The sequence below is a fragment of the Acomys minous genome (genome assembly GCF_964271855.1).
Source record: "Acomys minous genome assembly, chromosome: 2".
NCBI lineage: Eukaryota > Metazoa > Chordata > Mammalia > Rodentia > Muridae > Acomys > Acomys minous.
The window spans coordinates 123,325,652-123,352,923 of record NC_140484.1 but is presented as its reverse complement, the minus strand read 5'-3'; the positions used below and the strand labels follow the sequence as shown (position 1 = coordinate 123,352,923).

The window sequence follows — 27,272 nt, the reverse complement described above, 5'->3', positions numbered from 1 at the left end:
TGGATCTTGACAAACATCTCAATAACTGTGTCAAATGCTTTACCTCAGAGGACTGAGGAGAACCCATGCTTATTTTGCTCTCAGTCACAGGTGGAACCCTTGGGTGAGAGGACAAAACTCCTACTCCCTGCTTCTATTTACAGAAACGTTTTCTTACCTTCTCCAAGAGTTGAGCCCCGCACACTAGGCGGCAGTTGTAGGAATCTCTGTGACCACCACAGCCAGCAGAGTGATGATCCAAGGTAGGCAAGTTCAGTTCAACATGACTTAGTGGCTGGTGTTGGTTCAAACTTCAAAAGTCTGATCTTGTGTAGTTTATTTTAGGCATATTTAAGCACAACACAATTTGGTAAAAGTTTCCTAGTGATAATTAATTCAATTCCACGTGCACAACAAAGCTACATTGAAACTCTTTGTAAAGTACAAGTTACATCTTCCATAATAGATTGACTGAGAAAAACAAGCTCAACGTAATGGTCTCGGGAGGGATCCAGTATGGTCTCAGCCACACAGATAGCACAGAGTTTGCCAGACTCTTAATCATATCTGCCCCCAACCTTCTGGGTAGAAAACAGGCTATACCTCTATCCCTTTGAAGAGACGACCCTGTGTGTTTACCATTACCGCAGCAGTTTTCAACCTGCAGGTCATGACCCCTTTGGCAAACCTCTATCTCCAAAACTATTTACAATTAATAACTAGCAAAATTATAGCTATTAAGTAGCAATGAAAATAATTTGTTGTTTGAGGGACACCACAGCATGAAGGAACTGTATTAATAGGCTGCAGCATTTGGAAGGTTGAGAGCCACTGCCCTAGTGTCATCTATGAACATAAGGACTTCTGTGTCTCCTACAGAAAGACATCCTCTGCTTTCCACCCTGAATCATTACACTAAGCATGCATGCTCTTACTCACGCAAATTGCCGCCACTTACAATTTAAATATATATCTTCATACCATCTATTAAAAACTAGAGATGTAATGATTCAATCACTGCCCTCAAGAAGGGCAAAAATCTAAAGAAAATCATTCACAGCACCTTCTCTTTTTGAATCTGCTAAGGTGTTCCTCAACTGTACATTTATCTTCATTCTAAAAATGAACACTGATAAGAAATGCTATGGAGAAAAAAAAATCCCACAGTTCATTCTTGCATATGATTATATAAGAAACTGGTAACCTTGGAAATACAGCAAGGTTGGCCTTTCTTCATTTCTCCATTCAAACGCTGAGTCACCACACCTTACATACCTTTTCTAGAGCTCCAGTGATGGCTCAAAGGTTAAGAGCACTTATGGCTCAAGCATGAGGATCCCAACACCCACATAACAAACTAGATAAGACCCTGTGCATGCATGCCTGTAATTCAAGTACTGAGTGGAACATAGACAAAAGAAACATTGGGAATTCTGTCTTCCAGCCATGCCAAAAAACACAAGGTCCAATTCAGTGAGAGACCCTGCTTCAAAAGAAATAAGACAGAGTAACAGAAGACGACACTTGATGGCCTCCTCTGGTGTTAGTGTATGAACACAGGCAAACACACACACACACACACACACACACACACACACATACACACATGCATGCATGCAAATTCCACAAACCTTTTCTACAATCAAAAATGGCCAAAGTATAGGGAATAGGAGTAAGTTTACTTCAACTTCTTCATTACAACTGGCTATTGTTCTTTATTTATGTGCCTCGATGGAAACACATGTCCTCCACATTTGGCTTGCCCTTGTGAGGATACACTTTCTTCATGTGATTCCTCTTAACCCTCCAAGTATAAGTTGTCTGATGCTCAGCATAAAGTCGGCTATTGCATGAGACTTTAGTCGGCCTCATTTATCAGCTCCATTCTCCCATGTCCCACCACTTCTAGAGAGGTAAACACATATGTGTGCACACACAAGGGCAGGCCGCTCTTCTTCTGAAATGAATCAAGTCTTTGGAGTAGGTGTGTTAATATTAAAGCAGGCTTTATGATAAAGAGTATTATTAAGGGAAAAGGCGGCTATTTCACAATGACCATTGGCCCTTTATTCACATAATAATAGAGCTTGAAAATGTAAGAAGAACTGAAAAGGAAATTTTCCTATAACAGTTGGAGAGTTCAATAACGTGTTACTTAATAGAAAACTTGGTATATAGTAGGAATAATTATTAAATAGGAAGAACACTCAAACAATACTGTCCACTGGGCATAGTGGCATGTGCCTGTATTCCTAGATGTTCAGGAAACTGAGAGAGGAAAATCATTCCTATTCACGGAGTCTCAGGCCCCACCTTTACAAGTGGAAAAACAGCAAAGGATCGATCGCAATCACCCAATTTGTCTTCACTGTTGCTTTTGGGAACTCCTGACACAATAGAAGAGTCCACGTTCTATTCAGGTACACGTGTAAACCAAGTCGGACCAGAGTCTGCACTATAAATACCAATACATTTTTATATGATTCAAATCCTACCAATCATGTTCTCCAAACAATATAGAACTGAATCTGAAATTTTAAAAAGATTAGGAAACCAAGAAACTTCTAGATAACCCATAGGTCTTAAAATTACAAAACTTTTTAACAAAATAAAAATAATTTGAAATTAATTTTCAAAATCTGTGGGAGCAAAGAGTTACCTAAAGGGGAATTTCTGACATTAAACACACATACCAAAGAGTAAAGTTATCTCAAAACAATAACCTCACCTATGCACATCCTTAAGAAATCTATGGGGGAAAAGGAGAAAAATTGTATAGGAAATAATAAATAGCAGAGAAGGAAAATCCAAGTTAAAAACAGAAAACCTGGGACTGGAGATAGGGCTTTTAAGTGTGAGTAAGAGCACTGACTGCTCTTCCAGAGGACCAGGGTTCAATTCCCAGCATCCACTTGGCAGTTCACAACTGTCTGTAACTCCAAGATCTGACATCCTCACACAGACATACATGCAGGCAAAACACCAATGCACTTGAAAATTAATTTAAAAATCATAAAGCCCAACATTTATAAAATTAATGAGACAAAAAAATTAATCAAGAAGATCAAAATAATTAGCATTCATTAGCCAGACTGATCAAGCACCAAAGATTTGATAACTCGTCATCAAGAAAGGACAGATGAGGCACTGCAGGGTGCACAGATATTAAAAACGTAAAAAAATACTTATGAACAACTTAATCCAATAAGTTTGAAATTTTAGACCAAATAGACATTTTTGTTCTGTGAAAAGTTACAAAGTTCAGTCTAAGATATATCTATACATAGAACACCCAAATATCTAAGACAGATGCTGAATTTACAGTCCCAGTTAAAACCCTCCTCGCCAGGAAAACTCCAGGCTCACGAGTCTTGCGTGGTGATTCCACCACTCAGCAAATAATGTTAAAATGATACAAATTCCACCCAAAAAGTGAGAAGTGAGCAGTTGCTAAATTACACTTAATAAATCAGCACTACTCTCATCCCCAGCACTGGACAAGGAAGATGTAAGAAAGGCTGGGAAAACTCCGCGGTTAAGAGCAATTGCTGCTCCTGCAGGGGACCCAGGTTTGGTTCCACAGCAATCTGAGTAACTTCCGGTTTTGACTAGAATTGACTTGATGCCTCTCAGGTCAGTTTTCCTACGGTCTGCTCATTCTTCCCTGAGAAAAAATTCCAGAACTCTCCATTTGGTAGGCATTTTTATAATTTAGTCACAACTTGACAAAATAACCCGTTAAAGAACTTTGTTCCTTCCTGTTTACAAACGTACAAAGGAACAGATGAGAAATTAAAAGTCTTGAGAAGTTTGGCTCTTAACAATGGTTCCCAGTGGGCACTTATAGAGACCCTAAGAGCCAGGGCTGTTTCGTTTGGAATTCACTGTGTGTAGTAAAGGCTGGCCTGGAACTCACAGAAATCCCCCTGCCTCGGGCTCCTAAATTCCGGGCTTCAGGCATGCGCTGTCACGCCCGGCTCCCTTATCCTGAAGTTATTTTTTCACTTCATTCACCTAACCCTGTTTCACATAAGCAGTGTTCTGGAAGATACAGGGTATGCTGAGGAAAATAAACGCTCGCTCTGGAATTGCTGGAACTGCTGGAAGTCACTCACAGCCGAACAAGGCATAAAGAGCTGACGATCCAAGGGAGAGGAGGAAAGGCATCTCCGCCTCGGACTAACTTCATCCAAAGCAGCCTTCCCTCGCTGCCCGGAGCCGAGCGGCTTCCACGCTGCCTGCGCCAGGCTCTGGTAACCAGGACGTCAGGCAGCGCGCCCAGGTAGGGAGGCGACGGGGTGACAGCCCCCAACCGATGGCTGTTTCCCTAGGCTGTACCACGGCGAGGATAAGGAACCGAACGGCCTCTCCGCAAACCCGCGGTTTAGCGTCTTCCTGACCGGAAACCCCTCAACAGGAAATAGAGGCGGCGATGGTCACGTGTCAGGCAAAAAATGGACCCCGGGCGACCGGAGCGAAGGTTGTGGTAAACTCGGGCGCAGGAGGACCTGGGCAAGCACCGGCCGCTGAGAGGACGCCGTATGGTACCGTCATTCCTCCGAGTGGTGGTGAGTAGTTATGCCAGTGTTGGGAGAGGCACGGGATGGCCAAGGCGGAGGGAGAGGTGACCCGCTCTTCACTGGATTTATTGAGTTTTATCTCACAATTACTGACAATTTACAGAGTAACCTTGGCTAAGTTTAATTTTCCGATGCTCCGTTTTTATGCAGAAACTTTTGGAATTACTTGTAGCATTTTACAGTATCATTGTCTTTGATAGGGATTTATTAATAACTAAGAAATAATATCAGGACAAAACAAAAACAAAAAATGGGACTTGAGTCCTGGGAACCTGACCTAAATTTTTAAGCCTGCAATGCATTTTTGAGGTTCATTTTAAGCAACATTTTCCAAGACATTTCTATATGTAAAAACAGGTACCCAAGATTTGATAAGACTCTGTTACAGTGTTGTAGCAGGTAAGTACCTATGGTGACCCAAGACAATCTGACCTGTATCAGGTTACTTCTGGGTTTAGTTGCTACTGCTGTTTTTTTTGTTTGTTTGTTTGTTTGTTTGTTTGTTTTGAGACAGTCTTGGTGAATATCCCAGGAACATACAACTCTCCTGCCTCCGCTTCCCAACATTAAAGGTGGTAGGCCTTTGGGTTTTTTTTTTAACTATTACCCCAAAGTTTTTTGGAATCTATGCAAACACATCTGCCATTCTTCTACTCTGACATTCATCCTGTTACAGAGATTAGCAAATTACTGACATGTAGGCCATTTTCAGTCTAACGTGTTTGTGCATGTGTGTGCTATGCCTGCAGAGGCCAGAAGAGGCATCTGATCACCCTGGGCCTCTTGTGCCACTATGTGGGTGCTGGAAGTGGAACGTGGGTCCTCTGGGCAAGTTATCTTATGAAGTTAAATCAACTCCTCAGCCATCTCTCCAACCCCAGATTGTTAACCATATGTATGTGTGAACAACTGTGGGCTAATGCGCACACTTGCAGTGCCCATTAAGTCAGAAGAGGACATCCGATTACCTGGAACTGGAGTGACCAGCAGTTGTGAGCTACTGAGAGACATGGAGACCCTACTCTTGTCCTGTGCACTCTCATCTATTGAGCCATCTCTCTAACCCTTGACACCAAATTGTAAGCAAGTGCTTACACTCACTTGAAATACAATTTATAGTTCCATCAGCAGTGTCACAACTTTCCAGAATGTTTCCTAGTAAAACTTTCCTAGTTGTATATAATTTTAACCTGTATACCTAATGACCTATGTGATCTTAGTTTTCCACCTAATGGCTTCACATTTTGTCAAGGTTTACTGGTTGTTTCTTCATGATATGAAGCTCAGTTGCATTATCCTCCACTTGTCTACTGAACTTGTCTACAAGTTCCTTGGGCTTTTTTTTCCTGTGCTAAGTTTTCCCATAGCTCATGCTGGCCTCAAACTCCCAACATAGCCATGGAGAGCCCTGTTGATCCTCCTGGGTCCACTTTTCAAGTGCTGTACCTACAGGCATGTCATAATGTCTGAGGTAACATTTCATGGTTTTTGTCTTAAACTGCTTAGGAAATCAGGACTGAAGTGTCTTAGAAACTTTTATTCTGCTTTTCATGTTCTGGTTTCTGTCATGCTGTGCTAGGGGAGAGGAATGTTTTGTTTTATGCTATATATACACTGTTTTTTCACATTAAGAGGTTAACCTACAACTCTCCCATAATTATGCATCTCTGAAGACTTTTTCTAGATATAATTTGTTTACATGAGAGTTGTATTTTTTAGGTCCAAGATGGAAAATCATAAACCAAGTACTAGCAAAGACGACTTAATATTTAATATTGTATCAAAAAAAATTAAACAACTTCCAGAACCAGAAAGGTAAGTTTCCTTATTATTAAAATGTCTTCCAGAAGGATTTTCATCAGATTATCTTAAATTTGCTGGATTATGTATAACACAGGATACCAAAGGAAACTAAGCTGTATTTTTGTTTTGATGAAAAAAACTGAAGCCCTTAGACATTAACCATTTTGTGCATCACATAATTCACTGTGGAAATTGAAGTTAGAGGTCATCTTTAGAAATGCTTAATTGATGAATCCACTTTTCCATTTACCTTTTAAAGTGATATAAAACTGTGAACTCACTTAAAACTTTAAAGAACTTTAAAGTTATCCTATTTTATTTCTTGTCTCTATTTTTATATACTTACCTTTAGTAAAAGTACCATGGAATATGTTGCTAGATGGAATAATTGAGAAATGGATGTTTAGAAATCTTTAAGATGAAAAAGATAATTTAGGAAGCATGCTGATAGCTGGGCCTGGTGGTGCACACCTGTAGTCCCAGCACTCAGGGAGGCAGAGGCAAGTCTGATATGAAACGGGAGTCTAGGACAGTCAGCGCTATTACAAAGAGAAACTGTTTTGAAAAGCCAAAAACCAACCAAACAAAAGGCATGCTGGTATTAAAAGGGTAGTGCAGGCAACTACAGTGCACTTTACAGAATGCTCTTGCATCTCCTTGTCCATCAGATAATCTGAGTGGGTCAAACATCTATAGTGACAACCAGTGGCTGTGTATTTGCACTTGTGCTAAGGTCAGAGACAACTTCAGGAATCTGTTATCCCCTTCCAAGCAGGTCCTAGGTATGCAACTCAGGTTGTCAGGCTTGAGGACCTGTACCTACTGATTGATTTTGCCTAGTAGTCCCAAGACCTCTAAAAGGAGGGACGGGAGCTAGCTAGTCTAAGAGCAGGACCAGGATCACAGAAGTTACAAAGCCAGGTTCTGTGTTAGGAACAGGAACAGGAAACAGTGTTTTAAGCAGGAAAAAATTGATCCAACTAACTTTACTGTCTGTCCTAGCCAGTTTGGGTAATAGATTTTAAGTAGGCAAGAAGCCCAGCAAGAAGTGGCACGTAGACAGCTGAGGTGGAACACTACTGTGGAGACGGCTATGTCTTCAGGTGTAGAAACCAGCTAACTCCACTTTCTGTTGGCACTTACCATCTGACAAGGCAGATCTTAACCTAAACACTGAGCAGTAGTTAAGAACTTCAATCTCAGCAGCTGTGTCACTTCCTTACTGCTGCTAAAGGCACAAGAAAAGCTGCATTCTGCCTTGGTGGTTCTCACAATTGGCTGCATGAGAAGAGACTCAAGTTGAGGTTTAGCTGTGTATGTCTGTGTAGACACTAGTCATTTCCTGAGATAAATAACAGAACACTTACACAAGGTAGGGAAAGCCATAGTGACTGATGTAAAAAAAAATTGAGATGAAGAGAAGAACAAAGGAAGAAAGTGGGCCACCAGTGGGACCCTCACCAAATTATAAGAGCACTAGGAATTGAGCTAGAACTCAGTTGAGCAAGATTTAGCGTGGAAACAATAAAAATGTTTAGTTTTAAAACCACAGCAAATTACAATTTGGGAGACAAAATGTTTTCAGGTTTCAGCTCCACTATTTGTGAGCACAGTAGAGTTGAGTCTCATTTCATGACTTTTATATTACCCATTTGTAAAAGTGCTCAAGTTCCCCATTTCTTTAACCCCTACAAAACTGGCCTTCTCACATTGGGGCTGTAGTTGTTTAATAGTTTTCTAATTTCCTGAGCCATTTTTAAGAGTTCTGAAAACCCCAACCTCAGTCTCTTCTCATGCAGCCACCTGTGAGAACCTCCAAGGCCGAGTGCAGCTTTTCTTGTGCCTTTAGCAACAAGGCAGCTACCAGGCTCTCAGTGAATGCCGTGACAGGCATGGTGAACGCAAGTAATGTCTGCTTCAGTACTGTTGTCCTGGAGGAGCTTTTAAAATAAGTAAAAAATATAGAACTTAGTGGAGGTATTTTACGGTTACTCTGATGGTTGAGAAATGCAGTGAACCATACAGCTCACAAAACCAGACTGAGTTGTAATCTAAAAAGCTTATTCAATTGGTACTATATAGTTTTAGGTTATTTCCAAAAATTAAACATATAGAGCATGTATTTTGGCTTAAAATTCAGTTCTCCACTTTACCTCAAATTACCAATTAAATATTTATCAATGAGTTATTGTAAACTACCTAGCATATTGTAGCACAGTCTCACAATATTAGTACCTCAAACTTCTAATCTGGATATTAATACTTGCGGGAAGAGTAAAAAGAAACACATTAACTCCATACTACTGAAACAAACTTGAATATATACTTGTGTCTATTGTTTATAGACACAATAGTGCAAATAATAAAGAGTACAACTGTAGAATGTGCTGTACTTCCTAAATATCTTGGGAGCTCAAAGGAGCTGTCATCTCCCTCTTCAGAGCTGTTTTCCTGTTACATAGTTCAGGGCAAAGTTCTAAACAGTTCTTTATTAAAAATCACAAAATGTGTGTAGCCACTATCACTGTAACCTTGTTACCCAAATTCAAAAGCCTTTTTAGAATAGAAATGTAAATGTGAAGCTATAATTTGATTTTGGTTTTATGATCCTTTAAGGGGTAAATGTGTCTTAATTCTTCCCAGCGTGCTGGAAAATTCTGTAACTACCAGGATTGGAGAATGTACACAAATGCTGTTTTTTTCCCCTCACCGTCAGGAATCTGCTGGAATATGGATCAGCATATATTGGACTTAATGCTGGTTTCAGTGGCCTAATAGCAAACAGTCTCTTTCGGCGCATTTTGAATGTGACACAAGCTCGAATAGCTTCCAGCTTACCAATGGCTGTGATCCCATTTTTGGCAGCTAGCCTGTCTTACGAGAGCTTTGTAAGTTTACCTTTGAGTACAGGTATGTTTAATTCCGTTATCATGCAAGTTTGCTTTAGTGCATACTATTCACAGCTCCACCTAACAGCAAGTAGCCGCAGGCGATGATGCAGTACTTGGGTAAGACTAAATCTTGCTAGCCTGTTATGCAACAATTCAATCACATTAGGTCTACCAAGCACAGTAATATTAATAAATATACACACATACAGCAGTCATATTTCCCTGATCTGAAGCAGCACTCCCACAGTGCTGCCTTTGTTTCTTGCTAATTTCCATATTGGCTGGAAGTTTTTGTTTTTTAATCTTTTTAAAAACAAATGTGGGTATTTTGTTTCCAAGTACACTTGCACACCAGAATGTACTGGATCCCATGGGACTAGTTTTAGACTGCCACATGGGTGCTGGGAATTGAACTCATCAACTCTGGAAGAACAGCCAGTACTCTTAACTGCTGAGCCATCTCTCCAGCCCTGTATGGAAGTTCTTTAAAAGGAAAGTATGTTGTGGGACTACAACTCTGTAATCTTTGAAATACTATGCATGGTCTTTAGTAAAAAGAGGAATTTTGCTGGGGGTGGTGATGCATACCTTTTAATTCTAGCACTCGGGAGGCAGAGGCAGAGGCAGGTGGATCTCTGTGAGTTCGAGGCCAAGCCTGGAGCTACAGAGAAACCCTGCCTCCTATGGGGTTTGGGGATTTTAGCTTTGTTACTGTGCCATATGTCCTGAATGAGTACTGCCATGTGTGTACGTGATCCTTCTGAGTGAAAACACACATACCACCATAGGGGCCAAGGAGAGCAATTCTGTTTTATTTTCTGTTAAATACTGATCCAAATTTCTGAATCCAGAATCAAGAATTACTTTCCTATTTGTCAGTATTTCCTATCCAAGGCCTTAATACATGCTAAGCATGTATTGACGCTGACACTGAGCTACATTCCACTCTCTATAATTATTCCTTTGAACATGACTGTCACAGAAAATGCAGGCCTTCAATTAAGTCACATTTGCTGAAATATCATGACCATCACTTACACAATGTATTTCCTAGGGGATTTGAACTGTGAAGCCTGTACCATGACACGCGGTGCACTGGTTGGTTTTGTTCTGGGTGGTCTGTACCCTACCATTTTTGCTATACCTGTGAATGGGGGCCTTGCTGCCAGGTAGGATTGTTTCTCACTTAAAAACCTTTAATTATATGACTACCTAAGGAACTCAGAACTTAAAAAGAGAAAATATATTCTCATGTTGAGTCATTTAGACCAATAGCGTTTCCCTTCTCAGGAGTTTTAAGATGGTTCTTTGTCATGCTATGCCTCCTGGTGTGTAGTGTATAGTTAGGGCCACTAACCTTCATTTGTATATTAGATGCTTGGTACAAAACAAGCCAGTGTGAGTGATGTAGGTATAGCATAACAGCTATATCATATAAAATATTAAAAGTTTGTACATTTGTCCTAAAGGAAAATGCTATCAGAAAACTGCTACTATAAGCCTTCCACTCCAAAATAATTGCAGTTATTCTCTGAACTCTTATAGCAATCTATTCTGTGTACCTCCAGAGGTGAACTAGAGAAAGAGACACAAGAAGCCAGAATCATTTTTAAGACTAACACACAAAAGAGAATGGTACTGATGAAAATGTCTGTGAAGCCCATTGCTACCCACAATATATGACAATAAAAAAGGGAGACTGCCATTATCTTTTAGATATTTTTACAGTCAGACTTATATGGATTTATGTGTGTTGAACATCAATGTGCTTTCTTACAGGTATGAATCAAGCCCTCTACCACAGAAAGGAAACATCTTAAATTACTGGATTAGAGTTTCTAAGCCTGTCTTTAGAAAGATGGTATTTCCTACTATACTTCAAACTGTGTTTGCAGCATACCTTGGATCTAGACAGTATAAACTCCTCATAAAGGCCCTTCAGTTACCTGAACCCAGCTTAGAAATTCATTGATTTATAAAGCAAGTATGTACAACAAATAAAATGGTGAAAATAATCTTTGTCTCTAGTATTAAAAATACACGTACTTTACACAAGGCACAATTCTGACCTGCAACGAAAGCCTATAGAACAAAAGGAGGAACGCCAATAAACTACCTAAGGGGCATAGTGTTGGGGCTAAGGGTGTAAAACAAGGAAAGAGTGAGTTTTAACATGCACTCCTGCCCAGTTGTTGCTTGCTCAAAAATAAACAAAAATGAAGGAAGGTATTTTCTCTAGTTTGCCCAATGTGGTGTTGGCTTTTTTTTTTTTAAAGATTTATTTATTACTTATACAATATCCTGCCTGCACGTATGCCAGCAGGCTAGAAGGGGGCACCAGATCTCATTATAGATGCTTGTAAGCTACCATGTGGTTGCTGGGACTTGAACTAAAGACCTCTGGATGAGCAGACAGTGCTCTTAACCTCTGAGCCATCTCTCCAGCCCCCAATATGGTGTCTTATACATTGCCAATACCACTCCTTTAAGGCATTTAGTTTGGTTTAAAGCACAAGGAAAAATAACTACATAGCATAATCAACACAAAAAGCCAAACAGGAAGGAAAATATTTTTCTCAGTTCACGATGTTTCTATGAGTACAACTCTTCTTCCTCATAAAGGATTAATTCCTTGCAAACCTACAGGACTTAGCCATCTTTTGAAGCCTCTACCTATTATGGGGTAGTTCTTTAGATTCTCAAGACTTGAGCTTTCTCCTGCGTATTTGGTGCTGAGCAGCTCACTCACTGTCTCTGAGTTCCCTTGCTCAATTAATTCCCTTAGCATAGCACTAGCCTACCCTTCCTATTAATTTTGCTTTCTGAAGTATGTTAGTGGAGTCATTTCCTTAGTGTGTTTCTGAGTGATCTACTGTATTGGATTTTGTACCCTTCTTTTTAAACCATTCCTTTTGTGGAATCTGAATAAACACTGTCCGACAATACCTGCATTGCTACTGTTAACCACTAGCTATACATAGCTTCTAAGATCATTAACGGTGATATACAGTCCCAGTAATGAACATTAGATCAATTCTCCATGAAGCAAACCAGTCACCACAGAAGAGTACACGAAAGTCTAAAATGATACTGTGTATGGTTTTATTCTTAAGTACATCTGTAACTATTCCTTCTAAATGCCAGGATGTGCTGATTTAGAATAGACTTGTCAAAAAGAAAAGAATATCCAGGCATACCAAGCAACTGGGGAAAAAAGGCAGGGCCATTGTCCTAAGTTTGAGGCTAACTTGATCTACTACTAGTAAGACCCTTGTCTCCATCAGCAACAAAACACATGAACTGTATTCTCTATTCAATTTTTAAAATAATTATGTGGGAAGAAGTTTCCAAGAGAAAGGAAAAGTGTTCACTGTATCTTCCCTTGGGTTAGTTACATGGTTTCTTTGGCTTCCTTTCTAAAGTTCCTAAGATTTAATATGCTTTACTTTTAGAACTGCAGAGAAAATGTGTTTTGTACATGGTTGCTTATTTTACAATAGCAAAAGTAAAAGCTTTCTGGTACAAAACTATCCACCTACATTCTCACTTTTACTTAGTGCATAATTCAACTAATCAATGTAAAAAATAAATTAATATAATTACTAAATTAGATTCCTTAGGCATACAGATGGTATATAATCAACTTTATAATTCAAAATCAAGTGATATGACCAAGCTATTTGATAAGTACAATTTACTATGCTTTAAATGGTCTACGATTTTATGCTCCTAGCATGCTAGCTGTAAATGTGTCTAATCATTTCTATCACAAAAGATTCCTGAACCTCTTCCCTCTGCTACATAGTCAAATCCTTTTTTTAACTAGCAGAAATGGGCAACTAAGCAATAAATGCTTAGTCTGCTGCTAAAGCCTACCAAGAAAACGTTTCAGAAGGCAGGTGTATGACATGAACTGAGTTCACACCAACACCTGTAAGGACATTTAGCCCTTTGGAACTCAGACCTCAGAACAATGCCTCAATATGAGGAAAATGGTTACAATTTCTGTCTATTTAAAGTAGTCAAATAATTAAAAATATTCAGAATTTTACCATCTGTCCTGACCAGGTACATGACTTCAAAGAGTATTCATATTCATTATACCTGATATATGTATGTACATGTGCATATACTATTAAAATCCAAGTACTAGTTCTACAATAAGAGTACAAAAGGTCTAGGAATTTGATCACAGTAGGATGATACAAAATTTGGAAACACTTTGGTCTGTAAAAAAATTCAAATTGTTCTACAGACAGAATTACACAATGTTCTAAACATAATGACTAAATCTATAAATTGGTTCTTACAAATATTTTCATATAGTAAATTTAAGGTCAACAAAAAATATAGAGAGAGTATCGTAAAAAAGTAAGGGTAACTAATTAAATATTCAGCCTGGACGTAATGGTATTTAAATTCAAATTTATATAAAAAATTCTGTAGTGGCCTTTTTCATTCCTAAGTAAATAAGTAGATGGAGTGGGGGAAGAACTGACCCAGGAATACAATAAAAATATAAAAGTAGGTCGCAAAACTTAGAGTCAGCATACAAAGAGGGGAAAAACACATGTGACTATTACCTATTCAACTTTCAAGAACCATTTATTTAGTTAAAAATAAAAAACTGACTACATCTGTGAGCTTTTTAATCTCTACCTTCAAAATAACCTCAACCAGATAACGACATATTAAGATATACATTCTTAGTGAATTGTCCACACACACTGTGTTCTGTCAAGAGTCATATTCAAGGTCACCAAAGTATCAGCATGTACACCTATAGCTAAGGATCAGCCGCACTATAGGAGCATCAGCCACTTTAAATATAAGTCTGTGGAAATTCCTTTGACTTTTTGAGCACTGAACATATAGACAAATACAAGAAAAAGAGCAACCTGAATGAATATTTTGAGTATCATATTATATGGTGTAATAATATTACTTCCTACCATTGCTCTCTTCTGTGTATTTCCCAAGTGAGCCAAAAAATAAAATAACTCAGTCTAGACCAGATGACAAATGTATTAGCATATTCCAACAATAATGAAAAATGACTGGGCTGAGAGCTTTTTTACTTGTAATATGAAATAAGCCATTATCATCCAGAATATGAAGGTCCTTACAGAACACTGCAGAATATTTAACACAGAACAGTAAAAACTGTATCATGCATCAGAAACCTCAACACATTCAACAGGATCAAATACTCAGAAAGTTGAAGATGCTAAGCCCTAGGACTATATACAGGCTCACGTTTCCCTAATTGCAATGCCACCCAAATATATTATCAGAATCACTTCTTCAAAATATACAATCAATGCATCTATTTAAAAGCACTACTCTTTTAAGTTAAGGACTTTATTCTATTCAGCAAGGTGTCTGTCTCCCAAAGCAGCGCTTTACATTGCAGAAATACAAACTCTTAAGTTTTGAGATCACACCTAACCTATTTATGTCATTCTAGCCCACTAAATCTAATTCCACAGAATGTCCTTGATTGGGTAAAAATCTAATGTTTCTTGATGAAACACTGTAATTCTCTTCTCCAATGGTTACATCTTTTTTAATGCAATAAATTTAGTGTTACTGCTATAAAAGGAAAAATAAGTGTAATTTTGTTCCAAAATTAGCTTTGTCTTATGGATTTCTATTAAGTCTTTCAAGCATTCCAGAGAATCTTTTCATATCTCCATTTCTGGAAAGTGTAATCAGTATAGAAGTAATTTGGGACCTTGGAAATGGCATTCATGTTTTTCAGCAGATGCCAAATTTTTGACCGACATGGCTCCCACAATTACTGTTACCATCAGTCCAGTCAGTTAACAGGTTGTAGGAAAAGATTCGTTTTTGCAGATACTGCTAAGCTGTTTAAAGAGAAGAGAAAGAGATTAATTTAGCGAGTATAAAATGCACAGATATTTAAAATATTTTGAATACTTTGTTGGATATATCAGAAGTGTGACTACATTTTTTAACAATTGTACTTTTTAGTTAAGTCTGGTTTTAAAGAAAAGGACAAAAACTTAAGTCACTATGACAGAAATACTATGCCAATATGTGTTAGTCATTTAATGTATGAATATTAACTACCATAGGAAGACATGTATTTAAAAGCTACATTTTTAGGTTTTCTATCACTTTTACCATATAGGCACAAATAAGAAATAAAACCTGAAATAGTTTCCCAAATACTAAATTGTTCTCATCCACCACAGTAAAACCCAAACCTGAAATTTTCAAAGTAATCTATTTTATATTTCAGAAATCTGTCAAAATACTAATTATTCATGATACAATCTTCTAAAAACAGTAAGACAACAGTTTTATATTAACCATAACTTTTTTAATTAACAAGTAGTGAACAGGACACTTTAAGATACTATTTACTACACACTGAAATAAACAACTGCTGTAAATTGAGAAACCCAAAACATTTACAGTAAAATGTGCTTACACATAAATATGATCAAATTTATTTTAAGCCCCTGATAGGTCCTAAATACATGCAGTTACCATGTAAAAACAAGACCATGAGTTGATGCAAAAAAAGAAAAAAAATCAGTCACCAAAACTAGAAAAGAAACAATGAAATGGAAACAGAAAAGACAGTTAATAAAACATAAGGAACCTAAGAAAGCAGCTTTAAAAATAGGACATTCTAATCTTGCCACTGTCAAGAGCTCGTAATTGTCCAAACTGCCATTTATAAAATGACATTCTAAAAATCCGTACTTGGAATTTCAAAACATCCAAAATCAGAAACTGGTTCCCCCGAAGCCCACACTTCAAATGCAGGACAAGCACTAATGTTAAGAAAACATTCCACAGAAATGATTATAATTTTTAGGAAAACAAACTTACTGCTTCCAGAACCTTTTGATTAAGACCATAGTCTATAATAACAGTCCATTACTTTCCAATGTCATGTTAGAGATGAATAAATTCTTTGAGCCCATAACTGAAATATCATCAAACCTGATTTTATTATGACACCATATTTTTGTCATCAGTACTGCACAAAATTATATACAAAGAAATATATACAAAAATGTTCAAGTATTAAATTTCAATTCAAGGCTTCTGTTTCAAAAGCTACATTTAACATATCTCAGAAAGAGCACAAATTAGTCATTTCAAATAATTTTCCAACTACTTTTGGTTTATATATATATGTATATATATATAATTCAGTAGGCACTAAAATCCATGCAGCTGCATTGTGGGGGCTTGTTCCTGCCCTTGTAGAAGCAGGTCCATCACTCCAAGTTGTGAGTTGGCTACTACCCAGTCATGCTCAAGTGCAGTAGGTAATTTTACAAAAGGTGATATACTTGAAAACCAGAGACTAATTTAGGTCTCAAATCATATTATCTAGCAACAAAACATTTACAGTTAGTTGTGCAAGAACAAGAATCCATTTCCATAACCAAGTAACAAAATAAAACATCTTACGTGTAAGGTAACTTACATCTTTGGACTGCTGGAAAATACTTAATTATGAACATTTTAAACATAAAAGACAGCAGAAGCCCTGATATTACCTCTGTTTCCTTATTTCTTATACTACCTTTTAAAATAAAGCAGGAAATGTGGCCAGCAGCTGGTCCCGTCTCTTCTGCCCCAACAGCTGTATCCACTTTAGCACAAAGAAAAACAAGGATGCTAAATACGTATATCCTTTATCAAACAGTGATGTTTCACAAAGAATTTAATGTCTCTTTATTTCAGAGAATCATAACACAGATTTAGACAAGTGGACAATAAAAAGTATTTCAAAAGAAGAAAAGAAATATTTTCCATCTTTGGAAAAACAGCATCAATCTTATCAGTGGTCAGAACTATTTAATTTTTAAAAGTATTTAAATAGAACAAAAATCCTAAAAATATTGAGATTCTTTGTGAAGCCTCACTTTACATGTTTTCATTCACATTTCACAACCTTCAATATCTAATAATCATACACAAATTTAGCCTAAATTTTAATACAACAAAAATAAATTCAACAATTTCTTCATACTTATATGTATGATAGGTAATTACTGTGCTGGTCCTCAAAAAAATTTTTTTCATTTATCATCTTCTAATTAAAACACAGAAATCTGATGGGTATGTTAATTTCCAACTTCTCAAGTGGTGAAATATTAAGATCTTAAATAGATTGTATTTCTGCATTTTCTACTGAAAACTATAAGGCATTCTTAAATATGTTAAGAGATTCGTCATCTCCACAAAAACACCACATTTGTGCATGCCTCAAATACTTATTGTCAACCTCTGAAAAGTTGCTCTACAATTGGAATTCCAATTTGCACCTTGTACAACTCGGAACTTCCATTCAACTTCACCTGTTTCACTGTCTCCAAACTGTATCTCTATTAGCAGGTTTCACTGTACAGTTGGAACCGATGTCATCCAAGGCCATGTCCACACTGGGGACAGAAGAGCTAGGTACACGCAACTCTGAACAAGGGGACACATTTAACAGCTATTTCAACCAGAAGCAACTTAAGTACATTAATGACCAGCACAAGTCTGTTTCCAGGGTGGACAGGGCCCAAATCAAGATTTCCCCTCCCACTTTTCAAAAAAGAAAACAAACAAAAAAAAATATCACACACACACACACAAATTGAGATGTTGCCCATTAGACTAAGCAGCAGAGCATGAGCGTTTACGTGAAGAGATGGATCCTTACCAGGTTGTGAGGCGGGAACGACTGTTCTGTAACCCCTACAACGGAGCCTGGCAGGAAGGAAATCACCTAAAAAAGAAACTGTCAGAGAGATTTAATAGTCACAGGTTATCATTAGGAGTTGGTTACAGTGTCACATTCATGCTTTTAGCTAAACACTTTTAAAAGATTTAATATTACTTTTTTTTTTTCCGCCTCTGAAATGTGTCCGGTGAAGATGTCCCACTAAGGTGTTTTTACATGGTGTAAGGGAGTAGAAAGGGGTAAACGCGGATAAAGAGCAGATTACTTGACCCTACATTTTAAGAGAAGACGACGCCTTCCGAGCGCACGCCGAGCAGAACTCCACCGACACCTTATCCTTGTCCACATGGAGACACACTCCTCCCGCCGCGTCGTCCTCTTCCAGCGGCTCCGGCGGCTGCTTCCCCCCCACCGGCAGCGCGTAGTCGTGGTCGCCGGCGGGCGAGTCCCTGAAGAGCGAGGTGGTCAGCCGCAGTCCCACGCCGCTCAGCCGGCTCAGCAGGCGAGCCAGTCCCGTCTCGTTGGCTAGGACAGCCCGTAGGTAGCGACTCTCCTCCTGCAGCGCTTGCACGCGTTTGCCCAGCTCCCGATTCTCGGCCCGCAGCTCCTGGTTCTCGGCAGCCAGTCCCCGGACTCGACTCTCCAGCCCCATCACGTACTCCTTCTTCTTGAGCCGATTAAGACGGGCAGCGGCCGCCGCCGCCTTCCGGGGACTCTTGGCCGCCGCCTGGTTGGTGTCGTTGGCGCCACCGCCACCTCCACCGCCTCCTCCCGGGGACTTCCTCCGCCTCTTCTCCCCGCCGCCGCCGCGGTCACCGCCGCTGCTGCAGCCTCCGATGCCGTTCAGCAGCCTCTGCAGCAGGTCGGAGAAGCGCTGCATCTCGGCAGCCGCGCTCTCGTCGTCGTCGTCCCCCCTCAACAGGCCGCCGCTCTCCGAGCCTCCGCCGGACGAGGACAGGGGCCCGGGCGAGCTGAGCCCGGGCTCCAGGTGCCAGTCCGGTTGGCGAGGGTCCAGCAGGTCGGCCAGCTCCAGCCCAGAGAGAAAGTCCATGTCCTCCGGCTCTTCTTTGGGGACCATGGCGATCGCGTCCCCCTCCTCCTCCTCTTCCATCTTCACAGGCGAGGGCGCGGGAGCGCGCACGGCCACGCTGCCGCGGCTCCCCCTCCGGGCCTCCGGCTCGCCCCCGTCGCCGGGAGGCTGCTCGCGGTCAGGCGATCTCGGCCTCGGCGTCTCCGCCCCCGCGGCTGCCCCAGCCGGGTCCCGGGGTGACGGGCTCGGGGCGGGCGGCTCCCGGCTGTCGCGGTGGCTCGGGAAGTCGTGGCCCGAGGCTGCCAGCAGCTTGGTCAGGCTGTGCCGCATGAGGCCGAGCGGCGGCGGCGGCGGCGGGCCCGGGTAGGCCGCAGCCCCTCAGACCCCGGGCCCCCCGCGCGCAGAGCCACGACGCGGAACGGGACCGCAGGCGCCGGTGCGGTCCCAGTGGCCTCACGCGGCCGCCCAGCCCCCCGCACGAGGCGGCGCGGGGGGAGGGAAAGGCAGTGGAAACAGCGAAGCGGCGAAGCCCGCGAGGACTCGGCCGCGCCACCCAGACAGCGGCCTGGCCGGAAGTTACTAGCTCTCCCCGCCCCGCCCCCAGCAACGCGCTCCTCCGGGCATAGTATCGCGAGATTTCGGGTATTTTCCCCCCCCCCCCCCAAGCGCAGTTAAGTCTAGCTTTGCGATGATGTCATAGTAGCAGCGGCAAAAACAATAAAACCTAGGTTGACACCCCCTAATTCATCGAGACTACCCAGTACTAAACTCGACAGCCCAATACTGGACGTCTAGACATATTTGACGTGCTTATATAAAAAAAAATATATTTGTGAACATTTTGTCTTTGCTGTTTCTCCAAAATTAAATTGCAAGCAAAACAACACACTTAAAGAGACACTGCTAAAACAAAAGACTATTCTTCATAATCTAAACAGTGTTACCAACTAAAATTATCTAACTACTCAGACGACATTAAGAGGTCCTTAGTCTCAAAAAATAATCTTTCACACTACTACTGCTATTCTCAACATCATTGTTTTTTTGTTTTTTGTTTTTTGTTTTGTTCTTGTTTTGCAACAGAGGCCATTTACAGCCTTTGCTCCTTTGCTGGGGATTGGATGGTCTGTTTGTTTATTGGTCTCTTGGTGTGTGTTTGTTTGTTTGTTTGTCACACCGTTTTCTGTTTTTAAAAATACCAGCTTTTTAAAAAAAGCAAGTCTTGAAGATAGCACCACAGTCTAGATCTGTGGTTCTGGATCATTTCTGTTATTTCTCAAGTTCCATAAGAGATTTAAGATTTGAACCGTTTACAACTATCCAACAATATAATGAAACATCATACTGTAGCTCATGGTTTCCAAGGAAAAGCCAGTGAAAGTACAGATTAACTCGAAAGAGAAGGGGAAAGTCAGTTGCTAAATAGAACTGCACAGAATCATATACACTTTTTTCAATTAAGCTCAAAATAAATTGTGATTCCTGGCAGTACACACACACACACACACACACACACACACACACACACACACACAGAACCTTCTAGGGGTCTTGGTCAGGATCATCTCTGCTAATAAAAGAATTAAAGGCAGTGGGGGGGGGGACCATAGCAGGCAGGAACAGCAAATTTCATTAAAAAATGAAGAGGCACACATGGGGTTAAGTGTTCTTGGTAGCCTAGGGTCCTCTTCTCTACGCCCATTTTGGATTGGATCGACTTAAGGAAAGAAAGAGGAGCTGACAGGCTCACAGCTTCAGGTAAACATGTTCAGAACCAGCTTCAACCAGGAAGCTGGGAAGTGAGGAAAGGGGGCTGTTGGCAGGAGGAAAAGCATGTTATGCCTTTGTCACAAGTAAAAGTGATAAGGAAAAGCTAGAATCCAGCAATCTTTATTATGTATTTGTGGCCCCTTTCCCTGTCTGTCCACCCATCAGGGATCTGTCTAGCTCCTGGTTTCTTAGAACACTCTCCACATATTCTCATGCAAAGCACTGTCAAGGCAAAAAAAAAAAAAAAGAAAGAAAGAAAACCCACATGTAACTCAAAGGAGGAAAGGATGGTTTATTCTTGTACTAGATAAAGCTTGGTACAGGAATATGTGATTAAGGATGTCCTGGATGACACAGTCCAATTTGGCTATAGCTTCACAAAGCTCTTATAAAAGCTCCAGAAGAAAAGAAAGCCATAAATCACAGCAGTTTTCAAAAACATAGTGTAAACATCACATAGGTAGATTACAGCAAAGTGAGGGAATCTCTGTTACGGTTCTCGTCTATGCTTGATAAAACTCCTAGCTTTGGAGTGGGGGAGAGCTGCTGGTCTGTTAAACCTATACTTTCCAAACACTTACACACTATCATTAAAAGGCTGTAAAGCCAGGCATAGAGGTGCACAGTGAATGTTAAGGCGACAAAAGCAGCCGAAGACAGTTTCACTCCATATCAGCAACATAGCAGCTCTGCACAATCATCAAGTTGTAACCAATCGTTCATTATGCAGAATCTTTAACATAGAAATGTGTTGGTTTTTTTTTTCTGGGAAATTGGGTTCATAGTATACATGATAACACTAGAATAAATCCAGACTGACAGATAAAGATGCTTCTCACCTTCCTTTATCTCCAAACTTAACTTGCACACCAAAAGAGGACCTCAAGAATGTGCTGAGAAAGAAAAAAGACAGCAGAGATGAGCAACACTGCAGGCCTGCTTTGAACCTGCTCTTGAGAGTCTCTTGCCTTCACACTTTACAAGAAATGGCCAGAACCCAGGCCCAAGGACTCTAACTCCACCTAGCACAGATATGAACAGTCCTGGCTTGCTAATGCAGAACATAACACACACAGGCCAAGGTGGCACACGCTCTGGCTTGCCTTCAGCACAGGGCTCATGAGACAGGAAGTGCCATTCCATCCAACTGTATGCTTTTGCCTGAGTCAAATTCAACAACTCAACATCATTGATTAATTGATTATGTTCTTACTATATTATGAAATATTGTTTACACTAAGTGTGTGTGTGATTTAAAAGATTCCCCCAAAGATTGAGAAAAAGCAAAAATTAATTAATTAATTAATTAAAGCAGAAGGAAGTTCCCTAAGAGACAAAGCACCTGAAGAAAACCCTAGCCACAAGTGCTTCTTCCTCTTCCTCACCACTTTTCTGCTTTCTTCCTCCACCTTCCCCCCCTCCTCTTCCTCCTCTTCCACCCTCACTTCCTCACAGCTGTCTTGCTTTTCAGGCCATAGTGATTATTGCAAAAATATGTAGCTAATGTGCAGATGAATTAGTAACTCTTGTTAAAAATTGAGTCTGTACAGTCAGATTTTTCTATGCACGGACACATGCAATGTGCACATCTCATGAACAACTTTCATTCACAGCTGGTTCCCACTTACCCTTCAGATAGTGTTTCTGGATTTATTTGGAGGTCTTTGATCTTCTTGGACTTGAGTTTTGTGCAGGGTAATAATACGGGTCTACTTGTATTTTTCTACATGTAGACTTCCAGTTGGACCAGCGCCATTTGTTCAAGATGCTATCTTTTTAATATTGTATGGTTTTGGCTTCATTGTCAAAAATCAAATGTCCATAGGTGTGTGGGTTTACTTCTGGGTCTTCAATTTTATTCCAATGAACAACCAGTCTGTTATTATGTCAATACCATTCAGTTTTTATTACTATTGCTCTGTATTATAGCTTGACATCAAGAATGGAGATACCTTCAGAAGATCTTTTATTATACAGGATTGCTTTAGCTAATCTTGGTTTTTGTTTTCCCATATGAAGTTGAGAATTATTCTTTCAAGGTCTGGAAAAAATTGTGTTGGTATATTGATGGGGATTGCACTGAGTCTATAAATTGCTTTTGGTAAGGTGGCCATTTTTACTATGTAAATCCTACTGATCCATGAGCATAGGAGACCTTTCCATATTATGATATCTTCAATTTCTTTTTTCAGGGACTTGAAATTCTTGTCATATGGGTCTTTGACTTGCCTGGTTAGAGTTATGCCAAGATACTTTATATGATTTGTGGCTATTGTTTCCCTAAATTCTTTCTCAGCCCGATTGACTACTGATTTTTTATGAGTTAATTTTGTATCCAGCCACTTTGCTGAAGGTGTTTATTTGCTGTAGGAGTTCTCTGGCAGAATTGTGAGGGTCACGTGTATACTATCATATCATTTGCAAATAGAGATACTTTTATTTCTTCCTTTCCAATCTGTATCCCCTTAATCTCCCTTACGTGTCTTATTGCTCTAGCTAGATGTGGAGAGGGAGACAGCCTTGTCTTGTTCTTGATTTTAGTAGAATTTGAGTTTCTCTACATTTAATTTGACATTGGCTATAAGCTTGCTGTTTACATCCTTTATTATGTTTAGGTATTTGCCTTGTATCCCTGATTTCCCCGAGATTTTTATCATGAAGGGGTGTTGGATTTTGTCAAAGGCTTTTTCTGCACCTAATAAGATGATCTATCTTTTTTTTTTCTTTCAGTTTGTTTATATGGTGGATTACATTGATGAATTTTTGTATGTTGAACCATCCCTGCATCCTTGGGATGAAGCCTACATCCTCATAGTGGATAATATATTTGATGTGCTATTGGATTCCATTTGTATTTTATTGAGTATTTTTACATCAGTGTTCATAAAGGAGATTGGTCTGAAATTTCTTTCTTTGTTCAGTCTTTGTGTGATTTAAATATCAGGATAACTATGGCCTCATACAATGCCTTTGGCAGTGTTCCTTCTGTTTCTCTTTTGAAGACTAGTTTGAGGAGTATTAGTATTAGCTCTTCTTTGAAAGTCTGGTAGAATTCTGTGCTAAAACCATCTGGCCCTTAGTTTTGTTTTTGTTGTTGTTGTTGTTGTTGTTGTTGTTGTGAGACTTTTGATGACTGCAACTATTTCCTTATAGGACTGTTAAAACTATTTGCCTGATCTTGATTTAACTATAGTAAGTGAAATCTTTCAAGAAAATTATTCATTTCCTTTATAATTTCCAATTTTGTAGACTATGGACTTTTGAAGCAAGACCATAGTCTTTGGTCTTTCCTCGGTGACCAAAGGGGAAATTCTTTGGATTTCCTCAGTGATTGTTGTTATGTTCCCCTTTTCATTTCTGTAAATCTAGGTTTATGCATAGATATTGCTTGGTTTTGTCATGCAATATCTTGTTTTCTCCATCTATGGTGATTGAAAGTTTTGCTAGGTATAGTAGTCTGGGCTGACATCTGTGGTCTCTTAGGGTCTGCAAGACATCTGCCCATGCCTTTCTGACATTTTGAGTCTCTGTTAAGAAGTCAGGGGTGGCTCTAATAGGTTTGCCATTATATGTTATTTGACCTTTTCCTCTTGCAGCTTTTAATATTTTTTCCTTTGCACTGTACATTTAGTGTTTTGATTTTGTGTGGTGAGAGGACTTTCTTTTCTGGTCTACTCTATTTGGTGTTCTGTAGGCCTCTTGTATGTTTATAGGCTTCTATTCCTTCAAGTTGAGGAAATTTTCTTCTATTATTTTATTGAAAATATTTTCTGGACCTTGGAGCTGGGAATCTTCTCTTTCTTCTGTTCCTATTATTCTTAGGTTTCATCTTTTCATAGTATTCTTGATTTGATGGATGTTTGTGTCAGGAATTCTTTAGATTTAACATTTTATCTGACAGATGTATCTATTTCTTTGATTGTATCCTCTATGCCTGAGATTCTTTCCTTCATCTCTTGTATGTTGTTGGTGATGCTTACCTCTGTACTTCCTGTTTTCTTTCCTAAGCTTTCTGTCACCAGGATTTCCTGTTTGTGTTTTTTTGGTTTTTTTATTTATTTCTATTTCCATTTTCAGGTCTTGAACCATTTTATTCATTTCCTTCACCTGTTTATATTTTCCTGTGTTTGAGTGCTTTATTCATTTCCTCTTTAAGGGTATCTATCTATTTGATTATATATTTCTTTAAGAGATGTATTCATTTCCTCTTTAAATGCCTCTATCATATTCAAAAGCATAGATTTAAGGTTATTTTCTTGTTTTTCAGCTGTGTTAGTGTATCCAGGGCTGACTGCTATGGGATAACTGGGTTCTAGAGGTGCCATATTATCCTGGCTTTTTTTTTTTTTTTTTAATGTTCTTCTGCTGGGCTTTAGCCATCAGGTTGTATCTGGCATTGGCTGGCTGTTCCTGGTGCCCTCTGCGTTTCTTAAGGGTATGGGAAGAGCGCTGGGCAGGAGGCTGGATATTTTTGGTGCAGCCCTCCTCAAGATGCTGGGTATGGTTGTGGACAGGCTGCTTGACCTTAGCGAATAGCCCGCTCTTCCCCCTAGGTGACTGTGTCCTAATTAAAGACCCAGGCAGGGGATTGGATTGGGGGTGTCTAGCCTGTGTGATCCTGAGAACCAGCTGTCTCTTCAGGAATCTAGAAGCCCCCCTCTCCCTGGGGGGAACTCGTGGAGTAAGCAGCCTGCCACTTGCTCACTTGCTGCTTGCTCAGTGGCTTATGAGCAAAAGCTGCCCATGCACCTTGTTGGCTGGGCACAGCCATTTGGAACAAGATCCTGTATACTCCTGAGGTCTGGCTAGTCTCCTTAGGGTAGATGAGCCGAGCCATGGATGAGAGACTGCAACTGTTTCCCTGGATCCTGGGAGTTACGTGGTGAGAAGCTGGTGGCCTGGCATCTATGGGCTTGATGATCCACCTACAAGGGGGTTCATTTTCATGGTCACAGTTTGGGCCTTAGGAGAAACATGTTTTTCCCCATTGTAGAATTCTCCAAAGGACTGAAAAAGTATCTACCTGCATGGGGCTTTCACTGCCCAGAGCAAATGGCTTAAGGGGCAATGAAAGATGCAGCAAAGCCATTTTGTAGACTCAGAAGTAAGACACTTGAACACTGTTCTATTAGGGTCTCTACTTCACTGAGCCTTCCAGACATCTTTAGCTAAAGAGGAACCTGGAAAATGCACCTTTGTTTTGTGGGGTGTTTTGCTTGTTTGTTTTCATCTTTACATTTACAATGCAGGGTATCACATTAAAAGGAGGATTGACACAGACGACAAGTACCAATATACCAGATTTCCATAACAACTACGACGAAAGCATCAATACATACATTTGTTGGCTTTTCTAAGGCAGATAATCAGATCATAGATAGCAGAGAATGCAGCTGAGCCATCGTCAGTAAGAGTGTTTGACTAGATATAGGGAAAAAAATATTATGTATATTACAAAAACCAAAATGCTCATTTTACTTTTATGAAACCATAATTTGTAAGAGTTAATAGTACCAGAAGGGGCCATGACTAGCTGTCAATGATGAACCAGGTTCCTAACAGTATCTAGAGAGCAGGATTTCTGAAACTTTTTCCACTCAAGACCCCTTTTTGTGGTATGTCTTCTAATTAATGAAAACCCACTGTTGTTGTTTATGGTAGGAGGATAAACAAGTGTTGACAATGAAGCACAAGATGATTGTAAGGGTGGAAACAATGCTCTTCTTGTCCTCATAGCGAGGTCCTTCCTTCTAGAGTAGAAGCTATCTCGCGGCCCCTCACAGACACCTAGACCACACTCCAGTCCTACTCATCCCTTTTTGTCCGTTCTGAATCTTGCTTTCTTCAGAAACTCCACACTAGATATGGTGGCACACATCTCTAATCGCAGTGCCTAGGAGGCAGAGGCAGACAGATCTCTGTGAGTTCACAGTCACCCTGGTCTACATATTGAGTCCCAGGATAGCCTGAGCTACATGGTGAAACTCTGTCTCCAAAAAAATAAATAAATAAAATAAAATAAGAGACAAAAACAAAAAAATACAAAACAAAACAAAACAACAAAAAACCCATAACATAACAAAAAGCAAGCAAACAAACAAACAAAAGAAGGAAATAAAGAAAAACTCCAGAACTTTACAATTTTTATATGCTGAAAATTTTAAATTAGACACAAGGTGAAAAGAATGACTTACTGGCTCCCTATGAGCCCATCATCCATAGTTAACACTATATGGCCTCCTTGTTTCATCCTTTGCTCATTTTGTTGAGATGTTTTAGAATAAATCACAGGTATTACACTATTTCACCTCTACATGTGCCACTGTGCATTTTTATTACAAGGCTATTTTAGTTCCATAACCACAATACCTTGATTATAACAAATAAAATCATTATGGACCTTATTCTGGTGCTAAGGATGAGCATAGGCCTTTGTGCCAGCTAAGCAAATGCTCCACCCCTGAGCTGTAACCTGGCCTGTTTGATTTCTTGGTATTTAA

At 39.8% G+C, this 27,272-nt stretch overlaps 2 protein-coding genes across 5 annotated transcripts; one reads left to right on the top strand and one right to left on the bottom strand.

Annotated features, from left to right (window-relative positions):
- The first annotated feature begins 3,702 nt into the window (after nucleotides 1-3,702).
- On the top strand, nucleotides 3,703-11,268 carry TMEM126A (transmembrane protein 126A). 2 transcript variants are annotated; one of them, XM_084756517.1, is made up of 5 exons: nucleotides 3,703-4,544; nucleotides 6,279-6,374; nucleotides 9,079-9,272; nucleotides 10,308-10,422; nucleotides 11,033-11,268. In XM_084756517.1, exons 2-5 carry the CDS (start codon nucleotides 6,286-6,288, stop codon nucleotides 11,223-11,225), a joined length of 591 nt encoding a protein of 196 aa, XP_084612643.1. In that variant the 5' UTR covers nucleotides 3,703-4,544; nucleotides 6,279-6,285; the 3' UTR covers nucleotides 11,226-11,268. The 2 variants fall into 2 exon arrangements, with proteins under 2 accessions (XP_084612643.1, XP_084612642.1); XM_084756516.1 differs by having other exon boundaries at nucleotides 4,274-4,547.
- Nucleotides 11,269-14,260: 2,992 nt separating this feature from the next.
- On the bottom strand, nucleotides 14,261-19,592 carry CREBZF (CREB/ATF bZIP transcription factor). Of its 3 annotated transcripts, XM_084756487.1 has the most exons (4): nucleotides 18,248-19,592; nucleotides 17,952-18,029; nucleotides 16,824-16,892; nucleotides 14,261-15,120 (listed from the first exon to the last, which is right to left on the bottom strand). In XM_084756487.1, the coding sequence occupies exons 1-2, from the start codon at nucleotides 19,330-19,332 to the stop codon at nucleotides 18,014-18,016; spliced, it is 1,101 nt and encodes a 366-aa protein (XP_084612613.1). In that variant the 5' UTR covers nucleotides 19,333-19,592; the 3' UTR covers nucleotides 14,261-15,120; nucleotides 16,824-16,892; nucleotides 17,952-18,013. The 3 variants fall into 3 exon arrangements, with proteins under 3 accessions (XP_084612613.1, XP_084612614.1, XP_084612612.1); XM_084756488.1 differs by having other exon boundaries at nucleotides 17,952-19,592; XM_084756486.1 differs by lacking the exon at nucleotides 14,261-15,120 and having other exon boundaries at nucleotides 16,221-16,892.
- Nucleotides 19,593-27,272: the final 7,680 nt, after the last annotated feature.